The sequence below is a fragment of the Nelumbo nucifera genome, chromosome 1, assembly GCF_055504915.1.
Source record: "Nelumbo nucifera cultivar China Antique chromosome 1, China Antique-T2T, whole genome shotgun sequence".
Classification (NCBI taxonomy): domain Eukaryota; kingdom Viridiplantae; phylum Streptophyta; class Magnoliopsida; order Proteales; family Nelumbonaceae; genus Nelumbo; species Nelumbo nucifera.
In genome coordinates, this window is record NC_142649.1 from 11,778,464 (window position 1) to 11,797,040 (window position 18,577).

Genomic DNA, 18,577 nt, shown 5'->3' on the forward strand with positions numbered 1-18,577 from the left:
ACTCATTCCTCCAATAAACCAAGAAAAACCAAACAAAACCGTAAACTTATATCTATCAAAAAGAAACCTCTACCATTTCATCTGAATATTGAATCCAGCTAGAAATCTGCAAGGATCTATTTGAGCAACCAAGAAGACAAATATTATATTTAGAAAAATAATCAAATCATAAATCATTCAAATAAATAAGAAAACGGTAGTTTGGGAATTTAAAAATTTTTAAACAACTGAATGAGAATCTTTTTTGAAGTTAGCTGACAGAACTCTAACAAAGGGGGTATTTGTCGCAAAGTGAAAGTTCAGGGGGGTCTTTGTCGCAAATGAAGGCTCAGGGGGGTAATTACCACTAACCCCATAGTACAAGGGGGCTTTGTAATGTACCCTTTTAAGTTTTTAAATAAAATAAATGATCAGGGTTCAAGTCTCTTAACTCACATTTTCTTTAAAGCACGTGTGTATTAAAGCAATATATACATTAAAGAAGCACAAATAAAGGCATTGATTAATGGTAACAAGATACTACACATAAATAAGAGGTTTGGGTTCAAGTCTTTTCATTACCATTTTGGAGTTTGTAGTCAGGTTGTAACCCAGGCAGTTTCATAAAACCAGGACAGGTTCACCGGTTTCCCAATTAAACCGGCCAGTCAGTTGATTTTTCTAAATAACGGTTTTCAGGGTATGAATGAATTGGCCAAGGGCCCTAATCACGGTTGAGCCAATCCAACCAGCTGGTCTAGTCCGGTTTTCTAAACAGTGATTCATCCATATGCGATACATCCCTAGCCCTCCCAAGACCACAGATAGCTAGGACCAACATATTTTATAAACAATAGCCAGGACCAATATTGGTAAGGGCTAGGGATGTTCATCAATCAAATCAAAAACCAAACGGAATAAACAGATTCGGTTCAGTTTATATAGTTTTTTGTTCGGTTTTAATTTTAACAAAATTTTGGTTTCAGTTTTTTGGTTCAGTTTGGCAAAAAAAATCAACCAAACCGAACCAAAAACCAAATAAGTATATATATATATATATATGTATATGTATATATATATATATGTATATATATAATATAATATTTATTAATACATATAATATTATTTATTAACTTAACAGGCTTGTTAATGGGCCCAAACCAAACAAACTAAAAAAACTGGACCAAACCGAATTGAATTCAGTTTGGTTCATTTTGTTAGAATGCGTAAACCAAACAGTCAATTAGGTTCTCGATTCTAATCAAACCCCAATTACATCCCTAAATCAACTAAACGAACTAAATTATTACAACTTCATCCCATTAAAAACTAAGCATAAGTCAAACCAAACCAAACTGATGTTACCTGGGGTGAGTAAAGAAGCTTGACTCCAAATCGATCAACCGCCCTAGCCTTCAAGCTTTCAGGAGAAGCATCATGATCACCAGTATAGATGACACAGTTAAGATTAGGGTTTCCCTCTTGAATAGCCTTCACAGCACACCATAGCACCCTCTCTCCCCCTCCACCATCATTGGTGTAAGGATGGAAGAAACCAACAGCTTTTTTTCTGTTCCTTCTTCCATTGGCCACTACCAAGACAAATCTCAAAAGCAAAGCCAAAGAAGTAGAAATCAGCACCCATGAGAGAACCCTAATCTCCATGAACCTGCATTTTCAAAATTTTATTGAAGTTACATTGCAAAGGAGCATGACTTAACAAGGATGGAGATTCAAACAATCCACAGTTAAATTACCATGTTGATTGAAACTATAAATAAGACAATTTGATATGGAAGGGACAACAGATGTACCTTGATTGCAGATTGCCAGGTTATGACACAATCAACCAAAAACATATTCAGCCAACAAATGACAGTAGTTAACAGCAAACAGGAATATACATCACATTCTTCAGGTTCAACCTTGACAACAAATCAAAATGCATAGAAATTAACAACCAAAGCATAAAGCGATCACAAAGAAATCCTAGAATGGATAAAAATTCCAGAAAACCATAACAGAAAAGAATAAAATAGAGAATTAAATGAGCAAAACTCCAAAGTGACATGGCAAACAGGATTTTTTAAGTATGCCTTGTTTCAAAACTCATGTGCGCTATGGAAAAGAATATTTGAAACATATTATGATTAACCATTGTCAACATGGCTTACCCATTTTAGAAACTTTAGATCAATACTGCTATCATGTCCCACTCTTTCAAATGCAATCATTCTGTTCCCTTTGTCTTTGCATTTCTACTTTGGTTAGGATAAATGAAAAATACAGAGGAAATAAATTGGGTAGAACTAGTGAGCAATAATTTAAGTGCTATCAATTGATATGGCACTGAACAGAATGGGAAGGCAGAACAGGGTCAATGCAGCCGATCCCATATAATTGATGATGAGGATGATCCAATATATTGGAAGTGCCAATTACATTTGTTCAATTATCTAGCAATAGATAATATAAGATTTATACTCCATTCCTCATTTAACATCTCCTATTTAATATTTCAGTTCATTGAGAAACCGTTTGGTGCCATACAATAAAAATGGAGTATAGAAAATGATATAATAAAGATCAAGAATAGAAAATAGTATTGTAAAATCTACTCAAAATATGGTTACTCAATTGAAATAAGTAAATATATATATATATATATATATATATATATATATATATTAATGAACATACCAGTAATAATTACACAAAAATGAGAAGCTAAAAACTTCAAACAAAAAGCAATGGGGTGTTTAGAATGAAACAAAACTGAGAATTTGAGAAATCCGGCAATGGTACAAATAATTGATGCAAGGGAGATATAAAACAGAGCAGAACTCTCCAATTTCAATTAGATAAAGTCTCCCAAAACTTATTTTTCTTAAAATTAAGGCCTTCACATGAAAATATCCGAAGCCAGAATATACAATTTTAGACAAACTCAAGTTGAATGTCCATCTGATACTAGCTTGCTGTTTAGTCCGTCTATGATCCTTAGCATCGAAAAATTCTTCCACCCCTCCTTCCACATTCCAAATTTCTCCCCCTTCCCCTATTATGGATTTCTCAAGAATCCCATCCTTCCTCCTCTTTTCAAACTCCTCAAAAGCTCTTCTAGCAAAAAGCCTAACCTCCCAAGAAGAACAAACCCAAAGACCTCCACCTCCCTATCAACAAGCATCTTTAAATCCACACCTCCTCCCCTTTTGACACCACCTCTCCATCCACCTTCTTAGCTTCCTTCCTCTTTTCCTCCAAACCTCCACTATTATTGACTCTCCCCAGGAGGAGACACCAAAAGATCCAACTTTCTTTCAGGATCCTGCAAATCCTGACTATCCCCACCAGGAACATCGAGTCTCAATTCTCAAACCACTAGATTTAACCCCCTTTCTTTTCTACAATTTTTTTAAATTTCTTGGTTGGACCTGCCCCAATGAATCCATCTTTCAGACAAAAAAAATAGTAGCATGCACAGTATGGGTTTTGATTGAAGCTCTAGATTTGTTCAAATCAGACGACGAAGCAACAAACTCGATCATCTCAAATTCCTTGTCCAGAGCAGGCTCGACACAGTCAAACTCCAAAAAACCAGTAATAACTACTCTCTACCCCCCAACATCCCCCTCCACCTCATCTCCTTCTACCAATCTACTTTACCCTTATTCTCTCTCTCCACCACCTCCGCAACTGAAACCATCCCATCTCTGAACCCATCCAGCTCCCTCACCTCTGCCCCTTGTAAACAACCAACACTCAACCCAACAACTTCGTCCTAATCTTCTGAACTGGCTCAACAACAGCAGGTGTTAGACAAGGCCCAAACAATTGAACATCTGGCTCTTGTGACAAAACTCCAGTTCCAACCACCTTTAGCTAACCTCCAGAAGGCCAATGTATCTCACCACTAGCTAACAAGAATCAAGAGAACGAGCATAAAAAACTCACCAAGATAATCACCAGCCTTTGAACCATCTTACCTTGACTAGACTTCACCCCAAGACCTCTTCGTTTAAAGCCATGTAACTCATCCGCTTGATTGTCACACCTGTAGACAGATTGGGAATAATTGTTCACCTCCCTCTCTCAACCCCCCCCCCAATCTCTTCAACTTCTCCCATCTTATCAACTATCATTAAAAAAGACAATTTCACCCCCCTCCTACCAAAATTATGTTTTTACCCCCAATCTTTCCAATCCATCGTCCTCAACCTCCAAATGACCCTTCACCTTCCCAACAGAAACTGCACTAAGAGGAAGGACCTCATCCCTCCTAGCCTCTTTCTTCTCCTTCATAATCTCTGAGCAGCACACAAAAGTGACAATTCTTTGCCACCCTCCAAATGTCTAGTTCTCCCCTTCTAAAAACAAGCATGAGTCATAAGTTTCCCCTGCAAAATACAACTCCACATTAATTGGTATCTTGGCCAAGTCTTCAACTTCCACTCGAATGCTTGCAAAATCAATCTTTTCCCAACTATTATTTTTGTCATCAAAGCTCAGGAACCTTCCACACCTATCTCCAATCTTTTTGAAGGTTGTTGGACCCCAAGCATGCAAAGGAATTCCCACCAGACCAATCCAAACCACTCTTTTTCTCCTTCCATTAAGAATCACCCTTGCCACTGGGAACCACCAACCTAACCTTAAGTCACACTCCCTCTCTAAGTCCAACACCCACGCTGTATCACCCTGCTCTGAAATATAAATGTAGAGAAGATGGGCCGAATGGCCCATAGGCTGTTTATCCTTTTTTTATCTTTTATGTTCTTTGTTGTAATGGGCCTTGATCTGGGCTTTATTCTTTCTTATGTTATGTTTTTTAATTTTCTGCCCGATTAGGGGCCTCTCTGTAAATTACAAAAGTTTAACTTAATGAAATGGAATTAGGGGTGTAAGAGATAAGGTTATGTTCGAAAATCTCTCTCTCTGAACCCTAGTTGCCGCCACCTTCTTCTTAACATGATTTCTGCTACTTCCTTTTGATTTTCTGCAACTTTTTAAACAGTACTTTCTTTTCAAAAGGCTGTTTTTCTTCTTGGTATCAGAGCAGGCTCGACTTTTTCCTTTTTTTTCACCTCTTTTTTCCCATAACACAATGTGTATGGAGAACTCAATTGTATGAATAGTTGGAGAAACCTATTTCAGCCCACTTGTTAGTGGTTTTTGGAGAGAAGGGGACTGGTTTTGTCGTCGTCATGATGGATTCAAGTGTGTTGCCCGAAACCCTAATTTTCTGGAGAAATCTGATTGTGAGCCCCACAGGGAGTTTGACCTGGGCGCTCAGTGACTAAAGTCTTCTCATCCTTCATCTTGAAGATCGATTCAAGTGGATTGGTGTTCTGTGAAGTCTACAAGGAGCGGTTGAGATTCCTCTGTTTCTCCCGGCTTCCGGGTGTGATGCAGGTAGCTGGTATGGCTGCATAGAGGTTGGCTCACAACACAGTTTTTTTTCTGTCTTCATTTGTTGTTATTCGAAATTGTTAGAAGTTATTTTTGAAGTATTTTAAGAAGATGAACCCTTCAGAAGTTGAAAACAAGCATATTGCTAAATCCGAACAAGTTCCGGGAGCCTCTATAAACTCTCTACTGGCTGTGACCACAGTCAAGCTAGATGGAACTAATTATCTAGCTTGGTCACAATCATTAAAAATTCATATCTGCAATAGAGGCAAATGGGGTTTTATCTCCGAGAGCAAAAAGGCTCCTTCGGAAGATGATCCATCATATGAAAAATGGAAGCAAGAAAATTATACTATTATTGGATGGCTTGTGAACTCAATGCAACCGCAAATTAGTCAACACTATTTGTGGATGAATTCAGCAAAGGAAATTTGGAATAGTGTTGTTGAAACCTATTCCCATAAATTAAATGTGGCCAGGGCTTACAAGCTGAGGATTGATGTGAAGAATTTGAAACAGGGGGAGAAACCTTTAGCTGTTTATTTCTCAATACTTAAGTCTTTATGGCAAGAAATTGATTTGAAAGAAGCTGTAGCCTGGGACACCACTAATGATGCTGAGACCTACAAGAAACTTGTTGAGGGAAACAGGGTGTTTGAGTTTTGAAAAGGTTGAATCCAAAGTATGACATCACAAAGAAAAATATTTTATCCAAAGATAGTGTTTCACTGTCTCAAGCCTATGCCTTGGTAAGTAGTGAAGAAAGCAGGAGACTTGTCCAGGTTCAAGGGGCTGGTCTAAATGATCACTTTGCTAAAATGGGAGTGAAACCCAAGGGAGTTGCAAGGACTCCAAGTAGCTCAGGGAAGAAAGAAATTATTTGTGAGTATTGTAAGAAGCCAAAACACACTAAAGACAAGTGTTGGAAATTGCATCCTCAGCTTCTTCCTCTTCGGTTTCAAAAGAAGTCTAATAATATGAAGGCAGGGAGTGCCAATATTGCTACTGGTCCAAATAGTGACAGATACCTAACTGAAGAAATGACTGCTAGTGAGCAATTAGCAGCTATGAAGGCAGAGTATGGGAAGTTTGGAAGGATGATTGATCACCTAGAGGGTGTGGCCCCTTCTTCCAACCCTCCAGGAAATTCAACTTCTTCTACATTTGCTCATTCAGGTATACGGGCTTCTACCAATCATGCAGCTATTTCAGTTAATCGTAGGATCCCTTGGATTATTGATTGTGGTGCTTCTGATCATATGACCAGCCTTTCCACTTTGTTTGTTTCTTATGATTTACTTCCTAGCCGTGACAAAATCACCCTAACCGATGGCTCTCTTGCCCCTATCTCCAGAAAGGGAACCATAAATGCTACAGATTCCTTAGTACTTCCTTCTGCTCTTCATGTACCCAAGCTAAATACAAATTTGTTATTTGTAAGTAACCTAACTAAGTCATTGAACTGCTGTGTAACCTTCTTTCCTCCCTACTATGTTTTTCAGGATCTAGAGTCTCAGAAAGTGATTGGGAGTGGCCATGAGGCGAATGGAATATATCTGCTAGACACTCCTTGATAGAGCCATGGACAACCTAGAAAAGCTACTTTTGGGTCTACATCTACAAAGTCCATCAGTTGAGTCATGTTATGTCATTTTCGTTTGGGTCATCTTTCTTTTTCTGCACTGTCATTTATTCCCAGAACTGTTTAAGGGAATTAGTCTGTCCAGTCTTCATTGTGAGTCGTGTGAATTGTCAAAACATTGTAGAAGCAGTTATCCTTTGAGTAATAAAAGATCTTCTCCATTTCATATTGTGCACTCTGATGTGTAGGGGCCTTACCACTTAACTTCTATGGGCGGCTACAAATATTTTATCTTGTTCATTGATGACTTTTCTCGATTCACTTGGATATTTTTTATGAAGTCTCATAATGAAGTTCCTAGACTTGTAAGGCAATTCCATGAATCTGTTCTAACCCAGTTTGATACCAGAATTAAAATTTTCAGATACGACAATGCAAAAAAATATTTTGAGAAAAACCTAACCTACTATCTCACTAATTTGGGGGTTATTCACCAAAGCTCCTATGTTAGGATCCCATAACATAATGGAGTTGTTGAAAGAAAAAATCGGCATATTGTTGAAGTTGCAAGAAGTATCTTATTTGCCTCACATGTTCCTACAAAATTTTGGGGTGATGTTGTTCCCACTGCAACCTACCTAATCAACCGTATGTCATCCATTGTTTTGGGGTTTAAGTCTCCCTTCAGTCTCCTTCATCCGGGCAAGGATCTTTTTCTTATTCCTCTCCGTGTCTTTGGCTGCACTTGTTATGTACATATCCCAAGTGTCCAAAGACATAAATTTGAACCAAAAGCCCACAAATGTACCTTCCTTGGTTATTCCCCCACACAAAAGGATTATTGTTGTTTTGATCCCAAGACTGGCACTCAGTATGTCTCAATGGATGTCACCTTTGATGAGTTCTCTTCCTTTTATGATTCTTCTCAGGAGAGGCATTGTCCAAAAGGGGAGAATTTGTCACAGTTGTTTGCTCTCCCCCTTCCTGTCCTAGTTGAGTCTTCTGTTGAAACTCTTCCTCCTTCAAATGAGTCAAGGGAGGATCAGTCATTTCATTCTCATTCTAGTATTCCTATCCCTCCTCCTTTACCTCATTGTCCTCTTTTTAATTCCAGGTTGTACCAACGGCAAAGAACCAGAAGTGAGCAGATTGTTTCCCCTACAGCACATGAGCCTCCTACACTTCCAGTCACAAAAGAGACAACAGGTACTAATACAACCCCTTTGGAGTCATCATTTCCAGACCTTGATATCCCTATTGCTATTAGGAAAGGAAAAAGGAAGTGTATTGCACATTGCATTTCCAAACACCTTTCTTATAGTTTGCTCTCTTCTTCATATTTTGGCTACCTTTCTTCTGTTGCTTTTAATCCAATTCCCAATTCTGTGTCAGAAGCTCTTACTATTCCAAAATGGAAGGATGCTATGAGAACAAAAATTGATGCCCTGCACAAGAATGATAGTTGGGAAGTGGTTGATTTACCTGATGGGAATGATCCAGTAGGCTGTAAGTGGGTTTTTACCATCAAATATCATGTTTATGGCACAATTGAAAGGTACAAGGCTAGACTGGTTGCAAAAGGTTATACACAAACATATGGGATTGATTATCTAGAGACCTTTGCTCCTATTGCCAAGATGACTTGTGTGAGAGTTTTGCCATTTCTGGCTGCACACTCAGACTAGCCACTTTATCAGCTAGATGTAAAGAATGCATTTCTGAATGGAGAGTTACATGAGGAGGTCTATATGTCTCTTCCTCCAGGGATGTATGAAACAGATATGAAAGGGAAGGTCTGTAGGTTGAAGAAATCTTTTTATAGACTTAAATAGTCCCCTAGAGCATGGTTTGAAAGGTTTATGGCTGCCTTGTTAGCTTTGGCTATGTACAGGCACAATCTGATCATACCCTCTTTGTGAAGAGGAGAGGATCCTTGGCCATTTACCTGATTGTGTATGTTGATGATATTCTTGTGACTGGTAATGATGTATCAGGGATTAATGATCTCAAATTTTTCCTTCATACAGAGTTTAAGATCAAAAATCTAGGGGAATTGAGATACTTTCTTGTCATAGAAGTTGTTAGATCCAAAGATGGGATCCTTATCTCTCAAAGAAAGTATGTACTTGATTTGCTCTCTGAACAGGGAAGATGGGTGCTAGACCAGTTGCCACTCCTATTGATATGAGTCCTAAACTCTCCGATTCAGATGGAATATTGTTGAAAGATAAGGAAGTCTTCCAAAGGCTACTTGGAAAGCTTCTCTATCTATGCATGACTCGGCCAGACATTGCATATGCTACCAGTTGAATTAATCAGTTCATGCATGCTCCCAAGGATACTCACATGGCAGCAGCAGAGTAGATTCTATGTTATTAGAAGAGTTCCCCTAGAAAGGGGATTCTATTTACTAAGCATGGCCATATGAAACTTGAAGCCTACACAGGTGTTGATTGGGCCGGAAACATTGATGACAGAAGATCTACCTCTTGGTATTGTAGCTTGGTGGCAGGTAATATTGTCTCTTGGAGAAGCAAAAAACAATCAGTTGTTGCTCGATCTTCATCCAAAGTTGAATACAGAGCCATGGCTCATGGAGTTTCTAAACTACTGTGGCTTAAATCCTTGATAGAGGAACTAGGTATTGAGCATGATAAACCAATGATATTATACTGTGATAATCAGGCTGCCATCAACGTTGCTTACAATCCAGTGCAACATGACAGAACTAAACATATTGAAGTTGACAAACACTTCATTCGGGAAAGAGTGGCTTCTGGAGAGGTGTGTCTACCTTTCATCATTTCTAAAGGACAGTTAGCTGATTTCCTCACCAAGGGCATTCCCAAGGCTAAACTTCAGCATGATACTGGCAAGCTTGGCATGATTGACATTTATGCTCAACTTGAGGGGGAGTGTAGAGAAGATGGGCCGAATGGCCCATAGGCTGTTTATCCTTTTTTTATCTTTTATGTTCTTTGTTGTAATGGGCCTTAATCTGGGCTTTATTTTTTCTTATGTTTTAATTTTCTCCCCAACTAGGGGCCTCTCTATAAATTACTAAAGTTTAACTTAATGAAATGGAATTAGGGGTGTAAGAGAGAAGGTTGTGTTCGAAAATCTCTCTCTCTAAACCCTAGTTGCCGCCATCTTCTTCTTCTCCTTCTCTCTTCTTGAAACCTAATTTCTGCTACTTCCTTTTGATTTTCTGCAACTTTTTAAACAGTTCTTTCTTTTCAAAATGCTGTTTTTTTCTATAAGCAAAAGCAAACCCCCAACCAAATTTCTAACACCCACAACTCCTTCCTCACCCCATTCAAGCTTCACCCAGACTTCAATTATCTCCTTCTCCAACTCTACTCCAGCAAGCCTACCAACAAAACAAGCATTCAAGACCCTTAACCTCTCATTCAAATTTTCTTCATGTCTCACATCGACCTGAACCATTAACCTCTCATGTTTTGTGTAAAGATGCACAAAACAGAATGTCAACATGACCTCTGGTGTTATTTAGCCTGAAGACATTGAAAATAATTGTGGGAAGAGTGCCAAGTAATAAGAAGAGTGGCAATAGAAGCTCCACTTTTCTGTTGTTTTTAAGTACTGTTGCTTTAAAAGCATTTAATATTTGTGCTACTTGACTTATTATTACAACATATTCCAGTGGTAGAAGGAATCAACTTATAAACTCTTATCTTTTATATTCAATGCGTGAGCTCTTGCACTTTGGGGTAAATGTAGTAAATTATCTAGATTGAATCTTGGTTCTAAACCTAAGTGGGTGTATGACACGCTAAATGCAGCAGTTTTATCTAATAGAGGGATTAGATCTAGTAAACTCCTTTGCTCTGACTTTGATTTAGAGCCAATTTATATACTTGCTTCCTATTACTAGGACAAAATTCTAGTGAATAGCTAACCCCAATTTTTCCACTTCTAGAAGCAGTTTTCTAACTTTTGCAACTATTAAGTTCTTTTGTCTACAGTTCGGATGTAGATGAGCTTGAGAGGAGGTTGGCAGCCCTCAGAAACCCATGAAGCGAAGATTGGAAATATGTTTAGTATCTTTGAGAGTTGATTAACTCAGATTTTCTTTATGTTGTATATTTTGTCTAGCATGTATATTTTGTATAGTGGTCTTGTTGTATATTGGCACAAGGTTAGAATTTTGTGTCCTTGAGGCAATATATGCACATGGCGCCACCTATGAATTAAACTTGGGATCTCTCATTGGAGGCTTACTTAATGACATGGATTGTAAAATGTCAAATCTTAATTATTCATTGAATAGCAAAAGCATGGACAATTTTGGATGGCTGAAGTATATTCTCACAGCCTAAGGAAAATATCTTACTGAAGGTTTTTTAGATTGATTTATAAATGGGCCATAACACAGTATTATATGAAAGACACAAAAGGGTAGATCTGTTAACAATACATACGCATGTTTTATTTCTTTTGTATTTAGAATGCTTCATTATTTTTTTTCTATTCCCTGCAATTGATGTTTTTATCTAGAACAATGTAAACTCCAAATTAAAAGGAGAAGGAACTATGGGCATGGAATCAAGGAAAAGGTTTTGCAATTAATGCTAAGGCTCAGTTTGGAAAGAGTACAAATGCAATTATGTAGAGTGCAAAACCTTGTATTTTGTATTATTTTACTTGTATTTGTACTCCTTCCAAACTGAGCCTAAGTTTGTGTTTGATAACTGCTCAAAGACAGAAGGGGGAGGGTGAAGGAAAAGATTCTAAATTTAAAACCCTTGCTAAATTCAAGGCATCAATGGTATGTGATGAAGTTTTTATGGGTTTTCTGCTTTCAGCACCTAGTCAACTATAATCAAAACCCACTTTAGTGTTTATGCTTGTTGAGCTAAAACTTCAGAGACAAGTACTTCATGAAAAGATGTTTTATAAAGCATATTTGTAAAGAACTATAAACGACTTTAAAATGCTAAAACGACTTCCTAATTAAAGAACTCGATTCAAATATTAAGAATGGTGAAAAAACACAAACTTGGTTCGTACCTGTAAACGGTAAGACGATTGAACGGTACAAGGTCTCTGGATTTTCTGGAGAAAAAATCAAACAAAACATGAGAATGGTGTTTGGATATACCGACATGGCTAGATGAGAGAACGAAAAGAAAAATGAAAGAGAGAAAAAGCGCGCCTGTGGAGATATCAACTACACGGCGTCGGAGAAGTTGTATTACCCTTGGGCGAAATGTCGAGGAAGATGGAATGAATGCGAACAAGAGAATAGCGAGAATCACGATTCAGGATTCTCACATACATTTTAGTATCAACTATTAGAAATAGGGTAAATTTCTTAAACTATCCTAATGCTTTTGCTAATTGACTAAACGTATCTGTATTGTTTAAAAATTGACTAAAGCTGCCCTTACTGTTTATTAATACCCTAATGTTTCGTCATAAACCATTCAAATGTATATCACGTGACTGCTTTAACTTTCAAAAATATCAAATTTACCCTTATTATAACTTTCACCACCGGCATCAGCTTCGACGGAATATCTCATTGTCCCCTCTAACGCACCGGCACTAGCATCTCTGGCACAGACATCTAATACTCACAGTTGGAAATGGACAGCCAACGTCTCTAGAGGTTTGGAACGAGCATCCACATAACGGCTGGTTAGCTGGTTCAGAACAACGTCTCCGGCACCAGCACTAGCTGGGTTTGAAAAGAATTTTCAAAATAAAACCCAACTCCGAACCCTCTTGCTTCGTGAGATTAACCAGAAAGTCATTAGTACTAGATCTCTAAGAAGTGACTAGAACAGCTGAGTGAAGAACCAAAAGAAGAAAAAAGAGGACGAGAGATCAGCATTGCCGGAAAGTTAGCCGAAGATAGACTCTGCTATGAAACTTCGGGCAAGTGGCAATCGGAAGAATGGAGTATAATTGGAAAACGGGAGAGATTTGGTTGGAGTCTTGAAAATTCAGCATAAGAAAATGAGTTATTCTTCTATTCAGCTCAGCTCAACCCAGCTCCAGAGAGAGAGAAAGTTGTACAATCAATCCTGATTTTGTTTACTCTCACCTAGTGGTATCTGGTTTCACCCGATGAAGAAAACCATATGCATGCTAATGTCACATTTTGTAGTTATTGATACTACTAGCTTGCGTTGGTTGGTTGCAGAAAGATCTATTACTTTTATGAACTTCCATTCTCCAACTCTGAAAACATAATTTTGACCTATTGAAATTGGGTTAGCTTCTTTTCTCATCACTAAATCTGTTAACATATTCAAAAAGAGTTTAGTGTCCTCTTCTATTGCCACACCCAAATCTTCCACCTACCTCCTCATGGTGTCCATCCTTCCTGAAACTAAGCTCATCAACAAATCCTATTGCAGTGTTTCTTACTGGCACACTCAATTAACAGTCGATCTCTTTCCCAAATTCTCCTTGTCTCATCTTTTCCACCAAACTCCAAAGTTGGGTCTTGGGTAACACGCAACGATAGCATATTTGTAATCTAATATGAAATTATGCTCTTATGTTTTAAGCCATCAAATAGTAATCCTTTTTTATGCACCACAGATACTGGAGCTTTTGGGTTTGAAAGGTTAGGGCTTTGATGAACCACCATCTCTTTCTCCTTTTCTCTGTTTTATTTTGAAATTTTGAATAAGAATAAAGGGTAAAATAGTCTTTTTATCTTTTTATTAAGGAACGCTAACGGTAAGGGAAGTATTAGTCAATTGTTAGAAACAGTAGGGGTAACATTAGTATGCTACGTTTGGTTTGAAGGAAAAGGTAGGGAAATGAAGGGAAAGACAGAGAAACTAATACAAGGTTTGTAAAGGTTTCCATACATTCCCTTCCTTTCCCTACATTTTCCTTCAAATCAAACATAGCCTAAGGGTACACTTAGTCAATTAGCTAAATCATACGGGTAGTCTAAGAAATTTACCCTTAGAAATACTAGCAGAGGGGCTTGGATCTGCTTTGTACACAGGGTGCCTCACACCCACCTCATAGGCACATCTCACCATGCATTGAGAACATCTTCCACACTTATACGTTATTATTCAAGGGATATGTTTCTAATGCATGTGAGGTGCCCTATGTAAGGAATAGATCCCAATTCCCCGAACGGGATCTGCTCCTCACACTTGGGCGCCTCATGCACATCCACCATGCATCGGGAACATCTCCCGTGAAAAATAACAAGTACGGGAGATGTTCCCAATGCATGCTAGGATGTGTGTGTGAGGCACCATATCTGAGGAGTAGATCCGGTCTCCCAATTCCTTGTGTTGCATTGTAGGGGCAAAACATGATGGTAAGTGGTTTATTCAAAGAAAATCTATTGAATATAAATAAAAATTTATGGATAATAATATATTTAATTTAATAAAATAAAATAATAAATATATAAATAATCAGGACAATCAAGCAACAGAGCGAAAGAGGGAGATATTACTTTTATCATTGTATTTTTGTTTCATATAGTGGAAAAATTGTAAATAGTTAAATAATAATTATTTTAATTTAATAAATAAACAAATTTAATAAAATAAATGAGATAATACGCAATCAAGTGAGAGAGTAAATATATGCACAATTTTTTGTCTTACTTTGCTAGCAACAATAATTTGTTAGATTATTAAATTATTAACTAATTAAATAATTTAGTAAAATAAGTAAATAAATAAATAAAATTTTATGTATTATCAACACAAGATTGGTAAAGGCTATCTCAAGTTATTTAATTAATTAATTAAGTGTTGTTAATGGGTTGGGATGAACTATCGGGCTACTGAGCCCATGAACAAGCTTAGCCCGATTCATGGCTCGGCTTGGCCTAAGACTTGGCTCGCAGCACAACACGGGCCTGTAAAGGGTTGGGCTAAAATAAATTTTTAAAATCTATTTCTAATTTATGTTAAGTTTTTCATTATTTTTTTTTTCATTTTTTTAAAAAACATGGCTTAGCCCGGTTTGTGGCCCACCCTGGCCTAAGACTTGGCCAGCAGACCAGCCCGCCACGTGGCACGGCACGAGCCCGTGCAAGCTTGAGTTGTATATTATATACAATAATTATATAATATATTAATATATATGATTTTATTATTTCATATATAAACAATTGTACACATCAAAATATAAAATTTTAAGATCCTTTTTTTTATTTTTTGTCTATTTATTTTAATTTATGTTAAAATTTTCATTATTTTTTTCAAAAATTTTAAAAAACATGACTTAGCCTGGTTCGTGGTCCGGCCTGGTTCGTGGTCCGACCTGGCCTAAGATTTGGCCCGCGACACAGCACGGGCCCGCACAAGCTCGGGCCATATATTATATGCAATAATTATATAATATATATTTGGGTAAATCTCTTAAACTACCCCTAATGTTAATGAAATTGACAAACTATACCCTTACTGTTTAGATATTGTCTTGCGATACCCTTAAGTTTTCTGACAATTGTCTAACACCTCCCTTTCCGTTAATTTTTTGTTACACTCCGTTCATTCACATGTGACATCACGTGAATGTTAATTATTTTAAAATTCCTAAAATACCCTTATTGTTCACCGCCGCTGTTGGAACACCGTCACCAATGGCAATTGTAGTGAGACAATGACCAGAACACCATGGCCACCTCTCGGATGACAGAACACCATGACTACCTTGATGTCTCTTATTCTCCGCTTGTCACCCAAATCACTTCTGTTACTAAGGTAACACGGGCTGACTCCTTGCTCAAATCAAATACCATTAACCAAAAATAATTTATTAATTTGTTTTTTCGCTACTCGAAGATGGTCCCTAAAACACATCTAAAGTCCCAAAGGATTTACCCACGTCTCACCAGACTGAAGTTTTAGATTGTTCCTATTTAGGCAATCCTGTTCCCTTAAGAGAAATCTTAATACGGCTATAATTCTCTTTGAAATTAGGGAAGTGAGGAGAAGAACTTTGAAATAGGGAAAGAGACAAAGAGACTAATGAATCGTTCGTTGCCGAAGAAGGGCATGAAGCAATCGAGAATTGCCATCTGCCTTGTGGGTGGGGCGAGGAGGTTCGAACTCATGGGACCATCCATCATCAAAAACCTATTGAAGGTTTACCCGAGTTCACATGTTTTCCTTCCTGCAAAGTCCCTTGGACCATGGCTCCTTTAAGTTGTCTCTCCTCAAAGACGCGCCCAAGCTAGCTTTGCTTAGAATCTTTGAGCCCAAGAAGAGTTCCTTGTTGCTACATAGTAAATCACGTATCTTGTGACATTGGCAAAACGATGACCAATACCCTTGATCGAAGTCAAAGTGAAAATGATCTTCTGTTTCACATTGGCGTTCATGTTCAGAACACGAAGAATGTGTTGGGAAATCCTCATTTGCAACAGAAGACATGGTTGCGGCTTCCTCAATGCTCATTTTCTCTTATTTGATAGCACGCAGCAAATTGAGGGAGGAGAGCGGATTACCATGTATTTTTGTGCTCCCAAGAAATCTCTATTCATCTTCTCTGCTTTGCATAACAACGAACCAATGGCGGCAATCCCCTCTCCTCTTCGATCTCTCACTTACTCTCCCCTCCTTGTAACTTGATGGTGCACGATCTAGAAGCTCCTAACTGGAAGGTTGTTTGGGCGTGCTCACATGGCGAGCTGGATGAAACTGCAAAACAAGGATCAAAGAGACCAGGGTGGATGACCCGGTGAGGTCGCTCCGATGCTTAAGTCAATACTCTTGTTGTGGTTGCAAGCTAAAGTTTGAGTGCTAGGGAGCTTGAATGTAAGTAATCGCGCGTACTTAGGCCCCAGAGGGGTTATTGCCCTTATATAGTTGATTGTCGTGGGTCTCACGAAACGGTTCTAGGATCTTCGGCTTGAGTGGATGAGATCCGTTTTTGCTTTAGTCGGGGAGTAACGTATCAGTCAATGAAGTCTATCATTTCTGCCCGATCCGGGCAGGGAGAGAATAAGGCCTGCCATTACGCAATGTGATCCCGTGAGGTTCAGAATCCACTGGGAAGCTTCTAGAGTTGATTACGTGTCACTTTGGTTCTTGGGCCCCGAACTGGATTAGGTGCCGAGGTGACTCTATGCCGAGGTGACTTTATGCCGAGGTGATCGAACACCCGAGCTCTAAAAACTGCTGACTAGGCTTCTTTTACTGAGTTGTCACCCTTCGGGCAGATCATGTCCACGTGACTTTTACTTACTAGGTCATGCAAAATAACTCCTCATCAATTGCCCCCCACTCCTCGTGCCAGGGGTCTTGACCCGGCGCGGGGAGTTCATGACGAGCCCAAGTGGATTTGGCACGAAGTCTAGGTGATATGGAGAGTGAACCGTTGGTCGAACCTGTTCAACAGTTTGACTCAACTAGGAAGTGACCCAAATCGGTATCAGGTACGCACGGATGTCAAGCCGATTATAGTCTCTACGGACATCAAAACGCATGCTAAACTGATTTCAACCTTGGGAAGCGTGCAACCGGTTTTCCTAGGAGTCATTGGATCGTGCAGAACTCGGCTGCTGATTCTTGGATATATTAGTTATAAATAGGGGCCAAAGGGCCCATTTTCTTCACCACAAAACCGTGAATCCAAAGTCCTTGAGGTCACATTCAAGTATCTCAACTCGGTGTTAGCTATTCCTAGGTCTGAGGTCGTCTTGCTCACTTTGGTCTTCCTTTGGTGAGTTCGCCTTCCTTTGATTTCGATTCTGTTGTCCTTTCTGTTAGTATGTCTAGTCTTAGCTTAGATAACCTTTTAGATGGGAGTGGCAAGTTTTCTAGGGCCAAGGTGGGGACCTCGGCACAAACCTCGGAGCCTCGTCCTACCGAGGTGGGCACTTCGACACAGGATGTGGACTCCAATCCGTCATAGGCGGACTCACCTCGGTGAGAGCAAGAGGCCTCTGGCAAGTCGGCCACCACCTCACACTGAGGTCGCATTTCGGACAACTTCGGTCTGTATACCATGACAACGGACAGGCTCCTATCTCTGGTAGAACAATACAGACTTCCCAACGACCTTGTATACAGTATTCCCTTAGGCAACTTTCCTTGGTAGCACAATCATGATGAGATCATGATCTTCGCGGAGCAAGTCGTAGCCAGGCTGCGTCTTCAACTCCACCCTTTCATAATCAAAGTCATTAAGTTCTTTGACATTGCCATAGACCAGTTGCATCCGAACTCCTTCCATAACATCGTAGGTACCATTGCCATTTTCCACGATAACAACTGACCTCCAGACCTCGACATCTTCTCTTCAATCCTTTCCATAAAAAAGAACTTGTCTTGTGTTCTACTTGAGCACAGGCGAAGTTACTATATGCCTCCTCACCTCGGGTATAAGTTGTTGCACAAGCTCCCTAACAAGGTTCCGGCTTGGAAGAGATGCTACTTCGTGGTCCATAACACCGAGGGGTGGCTTTTCCCGACTCATTGAAGGGCAGCCATCTAGGACCCTGGCATCAGACTAGACCCGAAGACAAGGGAGGAGGACCGATCTTGGGCGAAGTTCGGCCTGAAGTTCAAAAACTTCGTGATCAAGGAGAAGCTCATGCAAGTCAGTCCCCTCCAGGTAGGTTGCTAACTGTTGTACCTTTTTCCT

At 39.0% G+C, this 18,577-nt stretch overlaps 1 protein-coding gene across 4 annotated transcripts in view; it reads right to left on the reverse strand.

The window, feature by feature from the left end:
• The window catches only part of LEW3 (UDP-Glycosyltransferase superfamily protein), a 38,284-nt gene extending 25,923 nt beyond the window's left edge, over positions 1 to 12,361 (reverse strand). Inside the window, exons 1-4 of one of the 4 annotated variants that reach the window (XM_010276818.3) lie at positions 12,190 to 12,361; positions 12,002 to 12,046; positions 1,794 to 1,904; positions 1,345 to 1,648 (exon numbers count right to left, since the gene is read on the reverse strand). In XM_010276818.3, the coding sequence (XP_010275120.1) occupies positions 1,345 to 1,644 (300 nt within the window). In that variant the 5' untranslated portion in view covers positions 1,645 to 1,648; positions 1,794 to 1,904; positions 12,002 to 12,046; positions 12,190 to 12,361. Of the gene's footprint in view, positions 1 to 1,344; positions 1,649 to 1,793; positions 1,905 to 12,001; positions 12,047 to 12,146 lie in introns of all 4 variants that reach the window. The other 3 variants (XM_010276817.3, XM_010276819.3, XM_010276821.3) reach the window with 3 other exon arrangements.
• Between the last annotated feature and the right edge of the window lie 6,216 nt (positions 12,362 to 18,577).